Below are 13,682 nucleotides of genomic sequence, written 5' to 3' on the forward strand. Positions count from 1 at the left end.
CTCTCATTTTGGAATCTGGAAAGTTACTAGCCCTATGAAACTGACTCTTTACCACGCTCATAAAAACACCCTTCCTTGAACAAAAGAATGCAGAGCTCAGACAGGAAAAACACTCTCTGCCTCACCAGCCATGGATTCCTACATTCGTTTGTTGCTGGCAATTAATTTCACCAAACTAAAAGCAAAGCACGGTGCCCCAGAAAGCTGAATTAGGAGACTTGTAGAAACTACCGTATATACTCACGTATAAGTCGACCTGCATATAAGTCAAGGCACTTAATTTTACCACAAAAAACTGGGAAAACTTATTGACTTGTGTATAAGTCGAGGGTGGGAAATGCAGCAGCTGCTGGTAAATTTCAAAAATAAAAATAGATGTCAATAAAATTACATCAATTGAGGCATCAGTAGGTTAAATGTTTTTGAATATTTATTTCAAAGAAAAACAGTAAACTGGCTCTGTAAGTGGAAAAGAGGGTCAACAAGAACAATATGGTATCAACAATAACTTTAAAAGTACAAAACAACCTTAGCTCAACCCAGCAAACCAAGCTAAAACACAAGAGTTAAAAATCCTCCAAAAACTGGATTCCTCATCATCATCTTCGTATGTCCAAATGTAACCCAACTTCTAGATTTTAAGAGGGATATTATCAGAAATGGAGGAAAAATTCTACTATTAAGCTTCCCATTGTAAACAATGGGGGACGGGGCATCCCCTTTGGGGGTCAATAACTTTGGATCCCCTGACCCAAACTTCACCAAACCTGGCTGGTATCATAAAGAGACTCTCCTGATGAGACCAGCCAGGTTTGGTGAAGTTTGGTTCAGAGGATCCAAAGATTAAGTGGACCCTCAAAGACCTAAAGGGTAAGCCCCATCTACTAATAGTCTCCCATGTGAAAACAATGGGGAATGGGGCACCTCATTTGGGGGGTCCATAACTTTGGACCCCCCCTGAAGGCCAAACTTCTTCTACTCAAACTTCTGGCTGGTATCATCAGGAGGTGTCTTGCTGAGACTGGTACTCCTGACATTTTGGTGCCGCTAGCATAAAAACTGCGCCCCCTGCTGGCCGGCAAAGTAAATACACACAAAAATTTTAATGACCCGCATATAAGTCGAGGGGAGCTTTTTCAGCATTAAAAATGTGCTGAAAAATTCGACTTATACATGAGTATATACGGTATATGTCTTTTTCATAATTTCTCGTGTAATTACTCTTTTGCATAACGCTGGTTAGGGGTGTACATTCCTTTCCTTTCTAAATGGACCGACCAAACCCCGCGTGTTTTCTTTGACTGGATAAAAAGGAAAGAACAAACAAATGCCCATAATTTGTTTAGTTCATTTCCTTGCTTTTTAACCTTTAATTAGTATGTCCTGCTTTTGGCTTTATTCACTTTAGAATATTAACCCCCCCGTCTCCCCAATGAGGACCTACACGGCTTATGAAAATACCATTTAAATAATGATCATAAATAAATAATGAAGAGTACAATTCCAATTGTCCTGGGCTAGTTTACAGTTTATGAATTTGGAGCCCTTTCGCCTGGCTGTCTGATATTCGGCAGGGAAGACTGTGTACCAGAAACTTTGTTTCAGATTGGGTGCCGGCTCTTGAAACGTGAGGAGATGCAGAAGATGAAGGTAGAGAAGAAAGCCAGTGTGGTCGTAGCTAGGATCTAGAAGACCTGGATTTGAATCCTCACTCTGCTATGGAAGCTTGCTGGGTGATCTTGGGCCAGTCACACCCTGCGAGCCTAAATTGACAGCCATTTGGGGTCCCCACTGGGGAGAAAGGTATGGTTTAAATACAATGTGCACACACTGTAAATATATGTCAATAAGATGGCAGAGGGAAGGCAGCATGGTATAGCCCAATCTCATCTGATCTCAGATGCCAAGCAGGGTTCGTATTTGGAAGGGAGACCACCAAGGAAGACTGCAGAGGAAGGCAATGGTAAACCACCTCTGCTCCTCACTTGTCCTCACTTGTCTTGGAAGTCCCTTGCTGGGGTCACCATGAGTCAGCTGTGGCTTGATGGCATTGTACACACACACAAATAAGACAGGACATGTGACCGACCTGTCCCATCCTGTCAGCCGAGCTCCACAAGTAGTTTTAGGATCCAGCTACATCTATCACTGCTGTGTTTGTTTAGTGAAACTGGCAGCTCAGGCTCATAAGTCAACTGAGATGCTGCACCAATCGAGCCATTAATTAATTGACTGGTCACTTAAGTAAAACCACACTGTTAATTGCCTGAATGATCTACGTACAACACAATGAGACCCCAGTTCTACAATCAACCAGAAACATTGGCTAGGGTGGATATGGTGGTATATAAAACCAAATAATAAATAAATAAAATATTGTCGAAGGCTTTCACGGCCCAATTCAACTGGTTCTGGTGGGTTTTCCGGGCTGTGTGGCCGTGGTCTGGTAGATCTTGTTCCTAACGTTTCGCCTGCCTCTGTTTGTGGCTGGCATCTTCAGAGGTGTATCACAGAGGGAAGTCTATTATACACAGTGGCTCCTTTTACCTGGAGAAAATAGATGTTTTTTGGAGGGGGGGTGGACTCTGGGACATTACATCTGCATGAGGACCCTCCCCGTACCCTGTCCTTTGCAGACTCCACCCAAAAATCGCCAGAAATCTCTCAAACTGGAGCTGGCAATCCCAGGCCACAAAAATGCACAATTCACCTGCTCAAAATTAGTCTCAATGGTTAGACCATGTGTGCCAGACACGTATATGACGCTCTGCTACCAAATCATTTCCTCTCCGGTGTCACTCTGACCACATAATGTCTGTCTTTAAATCCTGCATCAGCTTCATGTCCTCTCCTGCATCGGAGATTCTAGCTAGGATGGCTGAATGTTACCGCTTCAACCTCAAGAGCCACGTTGAACTCCACTCAATAATTTACACATTTATTTTTTCACTTGTTTGACGCTCACACTCCCTTTCTCCTTCTGCCTGTGACTTTCTGTTACCCTTTGGGGCTCTCCCCCCCTCTCCGCCCCGCCCAATTCTCTCCTTATCACCTTCTTGGGGGATTTAAGAAGGCAGTCTGGTTTCATAGGCTGGCTTTGTCGTGAGCTTGTGATTTTTGTTGCTGATGTTCCTGGCTTTCTTGCTGGAAAGGGTGTTGGTGAAACTGGGTAATCCCTTTGTGCCTTTCTTAAAGAAACGAGATGTTGACAAAACGTGGGTGGATTCCGTTTTAGGCAGGCCTGGCGGAAGACAGCCTTAAGGCCCAAAATTTCACCACTCCCAAAGCAGTGTCCCTAAACTTCTGGTCTATGACCATAATAAATTGATTGATTGATTGATTGATTGATTGATTGAATGAATGAATGAATGATTGATTGATTGAATTGGTAATGGGCAGCACAATCCTGGGGGGAGGATTGCAGCGTGGCTGTGGAGCGTTGTCAGTTCCCTTGGAAGAAGAAGCTGCTTTGGAGGATGGACTCTATAGCACTATATTCCGCTGAAGTCCTTTCACAAACTCTGCTTTCCCCCAGCTCCACCCCAAAACCTCCAGGATCTTCCTTACTTAGAGATGGCAACCGTATTTCTCAGTTATATTTAACTGACAGCACACACAAAGAAATATGAAAAAGGCACAGTCCCCCAAATACTCACCAATCGGGCTCCAATTCCTTGTCACAGGGCTGGTTAACCACAGAATATTCCTTGACCGTGTCTGGCCAGTTGACCTCCTCGAAAGGTCTTTCTGAGGTCGCGTCTGTGTTCAGGGAAACCTGCAGGGGAGCGAATCTTGCCTCCTCTTCTCTCCTTTGAAGCAATTTTCTCTCCTGAGCCCAACAATGCAGCCACGAGTTCTTTGGGAAGATGACAGGTCACCTGCAAACCACAGAAGCTTCCCTTATCTCTCCCATCTCCCTCCATGTGGGCAGGTCCGTCTATGACCATCGGTCTTTGCGTTTCTGCTAATGACAGGCATGTGCGTCAGTTGTTGGGCTAGTAAAACTGGATTTTTTTGAGGTTACACGGAGGGAGCATCTGAGTGCGGAATGTACAGCGATTTGGACACTGCTGCACCGGGACGAGTGGAGACTCCTCTACGTCTTTCAGCGGGACACCAATCCTGCTTTTATACAGGCCAACGCTGCGCTGAATTTTCTGGGAACGTGCTGGATCAAGGAGTGCGCTTCCAGGGTTGCCAACCTCCAGAGCTGGAGTCCTCTTGGACTTTATGCTTGACAATTTTGGATTGGAAAATTCTTGGAGATTCGGGGCCATAATCTGGAAAGGAGGAGGGTTGGGATGGAAGGCTCTCAAAGAGTTATGCTGCTACAGAGTGAGGGATGCCAACCTCCAGGTGGGTCCTGGAGGTCCACGGCTTTGGATGTGGGCAGGACAGAGGTTGGAGGGGGGCATGTTTGTGTGTTTAATAATGTAGAGCAGGTATCTTAGTGTTGTGTAGTGGTTAAGAGCAGGAGGATTCTAATCTGGAGAACCAGGTTTGATTCCTTCAGGATCACCTTAAGTCAGCTGTGACTTGACAGCAGAGAAAATAGCGTTGTGTGTTGTTGTTGTTTTACTATTGGCTTCATGTTTCTTTTAGGAGAGCATCTGAGCCTCAAGTTTGGGGCCTCCAGCTGTTGTTTCAATTGTCCTGATGGATGGCCCTTGTGGTCTCTTCCAGCTCTATGGTTATATGCTTTTATGACATATATGACATGGATGTTTGCTTGGTTGATTCCTGAAGATCATTGAACGGAACCACAATGATAAAAAATAACAACAGGAAAGGTCACAATTTAAAAACTCCAATTAGAAATGCCAAGATTTTTTTTTTGAAAAAAACTAAATACACCAGACACTGTCCTAAATAAAACTGTCTTCAATTGCTTCCAGAAGACTGGCAGTGAGGGGGCTCGGTGCACCTCCCTGCAGAGGTTGTTCTATAATCATGGGGCTGCCACTGAAAAGGCCATGCCTCACATGACCCCCCCCCCCCTCAGATGACCTCCTTTGGTGGGAAAGTCAGGAGGGCCTCTTCCTGCGATCTTTATTGCAAGGACAGTTGGCAGTAGGATCCTTTGCCCTCCCAGAATGCGTATGAGATTTTGATGTAGTTGTAGAACTATATCTGAAATGTGCACGTTGCTTCACATCTTAACATGTGCCATTGTGAACAATGCTTCTGAACACATTTTGATTAAGGTCTGATGAAGCCAGATAAAACTGGTGGGTGTGTAGGGGCTCATGGAGGCTAATTGCCCTCACGTTCTAGCCCCAGGGTCATCTCACCACTCTCTTGTCAACACCACAGCGCATCATCTCCCACCCACACTATGGCACTTTCCAGTTTGAACATGTCTTCACAAAGTCCTTAGCCACAGGCAATCTCTCTGTCCTTACTGAACAAAGCACCGCCCCATGCATTTGCTATGTGTTCTCTCTCTAATGAGCAGATCAGAGTGAACAAGCCAGACATGATATATGTAAATCATACTGATTCAAGTGTGATAGGAAAAGTGTTAAGCATTAGGGATGAGGGCAGGTGGAAGTATCCTCTCCATTCCTTGACTGTAGCAAGAACTTCTTTGCCAGCATGGTGTAGTGGCTTAAAGGAGGTGGGTTCTAATCTGGGAGTGGAAATTGAGAGATTACGGTGCAAATCAGCATTTGAGGTCCCAGCGATTATTGACACACTGGGTGCCATACCAAAAAACCTTGGATGGCACTTGAACCACCTACATAATGATAAAATCTCCAGCTACCAATTACAAAAGACCACATTGCTTAGATCTACACATATACTATGCTGATACATTACAGCGTCCTGGGTTCTTGGGACGAACTCAGTTCAGTGAATGCTAACACCAGCTGAAGATCAGGTGACTGTGATTACATAAATTATCATTAATAATAATAACAGTTCATAATTACAACAATGATGATAATGATGGAGATGGAGGAGAAGAAGAGGAGGAGGAGGAGGAGGAGGAGAGGAGGAGGAGGAGGCTAATTACCACCTAGTGTCTAATCTGCCTGTTCTAGCCAAAGTGTCTGAGAGAACAGTAGAAGATTAACTCCATGTCATCTTGGATAACTCATCTGACTTCAGGCTGTCTGTGGGACTAGAGATACTGCTGGTGACTTTGACAGATGACCCATCTGAATAGGACAAAGGCCATGCACCAGCCAACGCAGTCTTTCAAGCATGACAACCTGGAATCCCATTCGTTACACTGTGATTTGCATTTCTCAACGGCGCTTCAATCGATAATAATAGCATAGCGAGTCCATTAGACAGCTTTCTATGGAAGTGTCACGCTAAGACACTGCTCATCACACCTGAATATTCAAACTAACTTGGCACGGCACGGCAATCCTATGCTGGATTGCTCCAGTCTCCACCTAATGATTTTTTGATTGGCTGACGCTGGAGTAACTTGACATAGGATGGTGACAATAAATCATTCGCCTGAGTTTAGGCAAAGACACTCGGCAAGGAAAAACTTCCCCTGCCTTCCCATGACACAAAGTGAGTCTACTCTACCGTCATGTGTAGCATCATGTACAAACATCAGGAAGTGAACAGAAAGAGGAACAGATAATTATAGCACACAATCAAATCTCTTCAGGGCTGGTGCTGAAACAGAGCACTGCATACTTTTTGGAAACCCCAACAGCTAAATGGTTAAAAAAGGAATACAGACCTTGCAGTCTAAACCTTAATTCTGAACAAATAACTGAAGACATTCAAATATGCCCTTAGAGGGATGGGGCGGTTTATAAATGCAATAATAATAAAAAATATATCTAAAAATATCTGTAAATGTCTGAATCATATCTTATCTTTCAAACAAATCAAGCAGAAGAGACCAGCTTTCATCAAAAACTCTGCTTCTTTCCCCCCATCTGGAGGTTGTACTAATTCAGCCAATATTGCCAGTTCACCTCTCGTTCATATTTTTCTTATCTTTCATTTTGGAGGGGGTGAATTGAGGTTTCCATGTTAACTAGTTGCTAAAATTCAAGCTGTTGTCTACAGTTTACAGGTTTGGAGGCTGCTTGGGAAGGTGGATTCCATGGCATCATGACCTGACATGGTTCCCCCCTCCCCTCCCCTGACTCCTTCCCCCAAATCTTCAGGAGTTTCCCAACCTAGAGTTGGCACCCTCTTAACTGTAGACAATTTGAGATAGCCAACGCAGTCAACTGCAGCTGCAGGGGGCACGGGGTGGAAGCTGCTCCCCTTCCGCACATGCAGAATAATGCACTTTCAATCCACTTTCAATGCACTTTGCAGCTGGATTTTACTGCGCAGAATAGCAAAATCCACTTGCAAACAATTGTGAAAGTGGATTGAACGTGCATTATTCTGCATGTGCGGAAAAGAAATGAGACAGCTTCTGCCTTTGAGGTCCCAATGGTTGCTACATAGGAGGAGGAGGAGGAGGAGGAGGAGTAGTAGTTTGGATTCGTATCCCCCTTTTCTCTCCTGCCAGGAGACTCAAAGGGGCTTACAATCTCCTTTCTCTTCACCCCCTACAACAAACACTCTGTGAGGTGAGTGGGTGGGGGCTAAGAGAGCTCTGAAGAACTGTGACTAGCCCAAGGTCACCCAACTGGCATGTGTTGGAGTGCACAAGCTAATCTGGTTCGCCAGATAAGCCTCCACAGCTCAAGTGGCAGAGCAGGGAATCAAACCCGGTTCTCCAGATTTGAGTGCACCTGCTCTTAACTACTACACCACGCCAGCTCTCAAGACACCCCCCATCACAAAAAGCATCCTAGGTTTGGAGTGGGGCCATGACTCAGGGCTACACCATCTGCTTTGCATCCCAGAACACCCCAGGGTCAGTCCCCAGCATCTCCAGATGAAATAATTAGATAGTAGGTTGAGACCCTGGAAAGCCACTACAAATCGGAGTAGACAAGAATGATTTTGATGGACCATTGATCTGAATTAGTGTAAGGTGGCTTCATTTGTCTGTTGTGGGTTTTCCGAGCTGTGCGGTCATGGTCTGTTAGTTTTTTTGCTCCTAATGCTTTGCCCACATCTATGGCTGACCTCTTCAGAGGCATGTCACAGTAAGATGTGTTTCTCTCCATGGCATACGCTGGAGGTTGGCGCTCCTAACAATGTATCAGCCACAGATGCGGGCAAAAGGTTAGGAGCAAAAGCTACCAGACCACAGCCACGCAGCCTGGAAAAACCACATGTCATGACCCTTCAATGTCTTTGCCTGGGCCCTGCCATATTTTGATCTACTGGAAGCTTCCTGCTTAACCAAGCCTGGGAATGCTTACTGGTACTAGGTAGTCTTATCTCTGCAGCTGCAGGGGGCACGGGGTGGAAGCTGCTCCCATCCCCTTCTCTCTCTGTTCTCACTGTCTGTGGAATGTGTGTGCATGGGACTGCTTTCCCTGACCTATCTGTGCTGAGAAACATAATAATTTGCCAGCTTCCTTGTATTCAGTTATGACAATATGTCAATAGCTTTCTTATGTTTGTCATCAATAAATGGGAATTCAACAGAGGAGTATTTAGGGAAAATGTAGCCTGGTGCAAAATCTTGAGTTTTCCGTGCCCCCCTCCCCCCCAGCCCCCTGTATGGGTTGCTGCCCTCCCCACCATGACCAGACTTTTTTGCATGGACCCGGGGGGAAGGTGGAGGGGTGTGGGGCCGATTTTCCACCCCCACCTGATTAAATTGCCGCAGCCTGGGGACATTTGATCCCATATGTTCCCCTAGGTGGGACCCCCCTGAAATTCAAAGTATTGATTCCTTCATTGAGCAAGTCTGGGGTTGTGACACAAACAGCCAGTTGATTTTGCAACTTCATTCGTTCCGGTGCTCAGGAACCGTTCTCCGTTACTCCAAAAAGCAAGCTTCCACTGTCTAAAATGATCTTTAATGAAATCAAAACAATGCACGCACATCGAATCTTCAAAATTCACACCTGAGTTATACAAACTGTTCTCCTGAAGAAAGGAGAGAAGAGTAGGGAATGTCAAGAAATAAGGGGGGGGGAGAGAGAGGAAGCTATTTACACTGCAGCAAAAAATAACACAAAAAAACAACAACCAACTGATCCCAAACAAAGAGCAACATGCAGTCTCGTAGGCAAGAGCCATTTCATTTGGCAGCAGGACTAAAACCCAAATGAGCAGAATCGAAGACAGTTCGGGCCCTGGTGGGATAGGCGCATTGCTGAAAAATCTCCCACGTGCTTCGAGTGGTTTCTTAAATCGTAGCTTCTTCTTAAGTCATTCAGAGTCATCAATATGATGGCAAAGGGGTCCACAGTGCCAAGGGGAGATTTCTTTCCCCAGGGAAAGGAAGGCATTTTGGAATGACACTCTTCCAGCCCTTAGAGGTGAGCTCTTTTCTATGCTTAAAATGGACATTACAATTTCCTGTTTAAAAAGAAGAAGAAAAAAGCAAGGGGCACAATACGCATGTGGAGGGGGTCGAGGCTGCTTTCTCCTTTCAGACCATTCCCCCGTCTTCTGGAGAAAAGGCACATCTTTGGCCCCTTCCACACATGCAAAATAATGCACTTTCAATCCATTGTCGAAGGCTTTCACAGCCGGAATCACTGGGGTGTTGTGTGGTTTCCTGGTTGCATGTTGTAATTAGTGCAGCAGCCCTTCCTGACGCTTCGCTTCGCATCTCCGTGGCTATATCTTCAGAGGATCTTCAGAGTCTGGTGGGAGGATCAGTCCTCTGAAGATGCCAGCCACAGATGCAGGCGAAACATCAGGAGAGAATGCTGCTAGAACACGGCCATACAGCCCGGAAACCACACAGCACCCCACTTTCAATCCACTTCCACAATTGTTTGAAAGTAGATTTTGCTATTCCACACAGTAAAATCCAGCTGCAGAGTGCATTGAAAGTGGATGATTATATGCGGAAGGGACCTTTCTCTCAATAGTCAATATGCATCAAAAAAGGAACCAGACCATGCTGGGAAAAGGCCCCTCCCCCTTCCACTTTCCTATTTGCAGCCACCCACAACTGCTATTCATGTTTGCGTTTTGCTATTCCTTTTGGTTTTAAAAGGAGAATTTGGAATCTGATTCTCACCTGGAACACCAAAGCAGCCCACCTGTGCCTTTGCCTGGTGAGCCTGCACATGCAATGCTGCCCAGAATCACATCCCATGCCGTTAACAGTGCCCTGCTTTCCACAGCTACATCCGTCTAAGTCAGGGGTAGGGAACCTGCGGCTCTCCAGATGTTCAGGAACTACAATTCCCATCAGCCCCTACCAGCATGGTCAATTGGCCATGCTGACAGAGGCTGATGGGAATTGTAGTTCCTGAACATCTGGAGAGCCGCAGGTTCCCTACCCCTGGTCTAAGTCTACTGACTTCTGTGGACTTGATGCTGACGGTGGATAGTGCTGTCAAGTCACAGCCAACTCCAGGCAAGCCCATAGGATTTTCACAGCAAAAGACATTTGGAGGTGACTTGCTATTACCAGTCTGTACAGAGTAACCCTGGACTTCTTGTCTAGCAGCTCTGGTCTCCCATCCAAATACTGACCACGGCTGATCCTGCTTAGCTTCTGCTACCTGTTAGCTTAGGTCAATTAAGTTGGGCTCAATGGACATAGAAGTGGGCAACTCTGCCTAGGACTGCACTGTTAGAAACCTATAAGTTGCAGGAGGAGAAGACCTTTAGAACTGGAAATCTGATGGCACAAATGTGGAAGACTTGAATGCTTAGACTGCCCAGATCTTTTTTGGGAATGACAATTTCCCCACCCAACTCCCTGCCCCATAAATATATGCTTGATGTTTGCTTACACTTTTTTTTTAAGCCCTGTGATTTTTTCCCAGGCTAATTGATTGTCACACATGTCTGCCTTGTGCCTGGCTGGGCAGTTTCGTTGCCTTCAGTCCACAATTGCAGAAAAGCCTCTCACAGAAAAGATAAATATGCAGAAAGCAATCATGGAGGCGGTTTGTGGAGCTTCACCGCCCCCCTCCCCATTTATTCTAGCATACGGCAGGCTGGTAAACTAAATCTGGACACAGACAGTTATTATTTCTCTCGAGCACTTGAAAGGATTTGTCCTTTGCAACCAATGCAGCAGCCATTCTCTCGCCGAGCTGGTAGCTTATTAAGTTTACAAACCAAATGGAACAGGGGTTTGTGTGGATAAGGTCCACTGTGTATGTGTGTGTGGTCTGGTTCATTTAACCCCCACCTCCCTAACTCTTTAAAACAGTTCCAAAGCACTCATGGCTTTGAAATTGTATTCCTCATCATAGATGCTGGCCAGAAGGCCCCTGCGATACATCTTGAAAGGCACATCTCTCTCTTGCTTGCTTTCTTGCAGTGCTTATCACATTATTGGCTGCTAGCTTTGAGTCTGACATACAGACTGAGCCACTGTAAACCTTGGGCCTTTCCCCACTTCCCTTAAGCCCCGCGCTACTCGAGGAGAGTAGCGCGGGGTCCCTCAGCACTCCCCACTGAGAGGGGCGGCGACAGCGCAGCCACCCCGAAGCTGCTGCTTTCACGCCCCTCAGCGCGCAGCATCCCAGGCGCTCTTCTTAACGGCGCCTTTTGATGGCCCCGCGCAGAGCACAGGGTCGTGGGGACGGCCGGGCGCGAGCCTGGGATGCTGCACGCTGAGAGCAGCGTGCAGCATAGAGGGGAACGACGAGAGTGGGGAAAGGCCCCCAGTCTAATGGGGGTGATCATGGTAGAAGGCAGAAAACAAATGCATGTGTCACAGGAAACAGCATCTCTAAAATGTCTCATCTCCAACGCTTTCCCCCACTCTTGACTTACTCCTGATTTTCTTGAAGCATTCGAATTGGTTTGGGCACAGTTCTGCCATACCTCTGCCCTTCCGCCTTCCATGGCTATGAAGTCAGTTGATTGTCTTCCGCACATGCCACAAGTAATCAAGGCTTTCAAGGGAAGATGGTGTCATAATTGATGATATCATCCATGGCGTCAAAGTACCCTCCCTTTTTAAATCATTGCACATGCTTAGATCTATGTAATGATAGGTTAAGCAGATGCTCTGAATCCCCAAATTTCATTAAAAATGTCTCTAGCTTCTTCCCTCGCAGAGATATGCCTTTTCCCTTATATCTCTGTGAAGGAGAGGCCTAAAGACTTACTTAATTTTTAAATGAAAGCTGGGAATTCAGAGAATCTGCTAAACCTATCATTATGATCTATTGGCATATTGGTATTTTACTGGTTTTGATGATGACGACAGTCCAATCATAGAAAAATGGGCTGGAGGTGGGTAGGATTGGGCAGGGCAAAGAAAACCAACAAAAACATTATGCATGAGGAAAAAGGTGACTCAAAACTGGCTTCCAGAAAGAAGCCGGGGTACAAGCAGTCCCCCCCCCCTTCAAAAAAAAAACGCAGAAAAAATGGGGACAGGTTGAAGACTCTAAAACTGAAGGTGCAAAAATGTGCATGGAAATAAGGGGATAAACCGAATCAGACGAAAAACCCTATGCCGAAAAACCTGAAAATTGTAATGTCTGCGCACAATCTTTTAGAGCACCTGATGCAGGTGAATTCTCTCTTCGTTTTTCTTACCATGGATCGACCAGCTCATGGGCTTTCTTTTCTAAAATGTCTAGGGCTGAAAACAGACAGGAAATGGACATACATCTAAAGCAACAGAGGCTCGGGATTTTGAATAGACAAATGCTGCAAATAATGATCATAAGCACCTTCCTCTTGCTTTGGAATGTTTTTTTGCAAGGTCTAAAACATCCCAATCTAGCTTAAAGCCTTTGGGGAACATAATTGTGCACCATCGCCTCAGGTTAGGGGATCCTCAAGGACGTATCTGTGGTTTTAGGTCTGAGAATAGAGGCAGCTGCATAATATCCTCTGGCAAGAAGCATTTTATGAGTTCAAGGGAGAAAACAGCAACCTTTTCCCATCCAGGATTGCCAGACATCAGTTGCTGAGAAAAAGGTTTAGACCCCAGGAGATGAGTATTTGAGGTTGACGAGGCAGCAGGTGTCGCACCGATGCAGCGCGCACACACATACAATTCGCACTCGCAACTCTCGACCGCTTGGGGTTCCGTCACAGTTTGAGTCTCTTTCCGTGGCAATTGCAGGGCAGCTCCCGTCAATGGGAGGTTAAGGGCTCAGGGGAGACCAAAGGGTCTCTGAAGGCACCTGGACAGCTGTGCCAATCCCAGTCGAAGCCACCCTTCTTGGAGAAGTAAGTCCATAGCAAGAAGTCGACCCTTCTTTTTTTTTTCTACGGAGGAGAGAAAGGCAGATTTGGTAGACCTTTAGGCAATGAGGCTTCAGTGGAGGTAGGTGGGCTGGTTCCATCGGTACCATGACCTGTTCACAGGGACAAAAAGGGGTGGGGGAAAGAAATGATGAGAAGGGCCACATGTTAAATTCTTTTCTCTGTTGCACCATAAATACAAAGTTAGGAAGGTATTATGTGCTACTGTCAAGGAGGGTTGCCAGAAAACTTGAGATTTGGGGGTGGAGCCTGGGAGGATTGGGACCTCAGTTAGTAATAATGTCATATGTCGTGGTAGGGAGCATCCTGAGACTCCAGATAGCATGGACTACATTTCCCATCAGTTCTCTCGCCAGCATGGGCTAATTGGGCCATGCTGGCAGGGGCCGATGGGAATTCCAGTCCACAACATCTGGAGTGCCGCG

General features: G+C 46.0%; 1 protein-coding gene across 4 annotated transcripts in view; it reads right to left on the bottom strand.

Moving 5' to 3' along the window:
* Nucleotides 1-12,231: 12,231 nt before the first annotated feature.
* POU2F3 (POU class 2 homeobox 3) overlaps nucleotides 12,232-13,682 on the bottom strand; it is a 103,542-nt gene continuing 102,091 nt past the window's right edge. For all 4 annotated transcript variants that reach the window (XM_048512973.1, XM_048512975.1, XM_048512972.1 and 1 more), the window contains one exon: nucleotides 12,232-13,349. In XM_048512973.1, the coding sequence (XP_048368930.1) occupies nucleotides 13,310-13,349 (40 nt within the window). In that variant the 3' untranslated portion in view covers nucleotides 12,232-13,309. The remainder of the gene's footprint in view (nucleotides 13,350-13,682) is intronic.

Source organism: Sphaerodactylus townsendi, linkage group LG12, assembly GCF_021028975.2.
Source record: "Sphaerodactylus townsendi isolate TG3544 linkage group LG12, MPM_Stown_v2.3, whole genome shotgun sequence".
In the NCBI taxonomy this organism is placed as follows: Eukaryota; Metazoa; Chordata; class Lepidosauria; order Squamata; family Sphaerodactylidae; genus Sphaerodactylus; species Sphaerodactylus townsendi.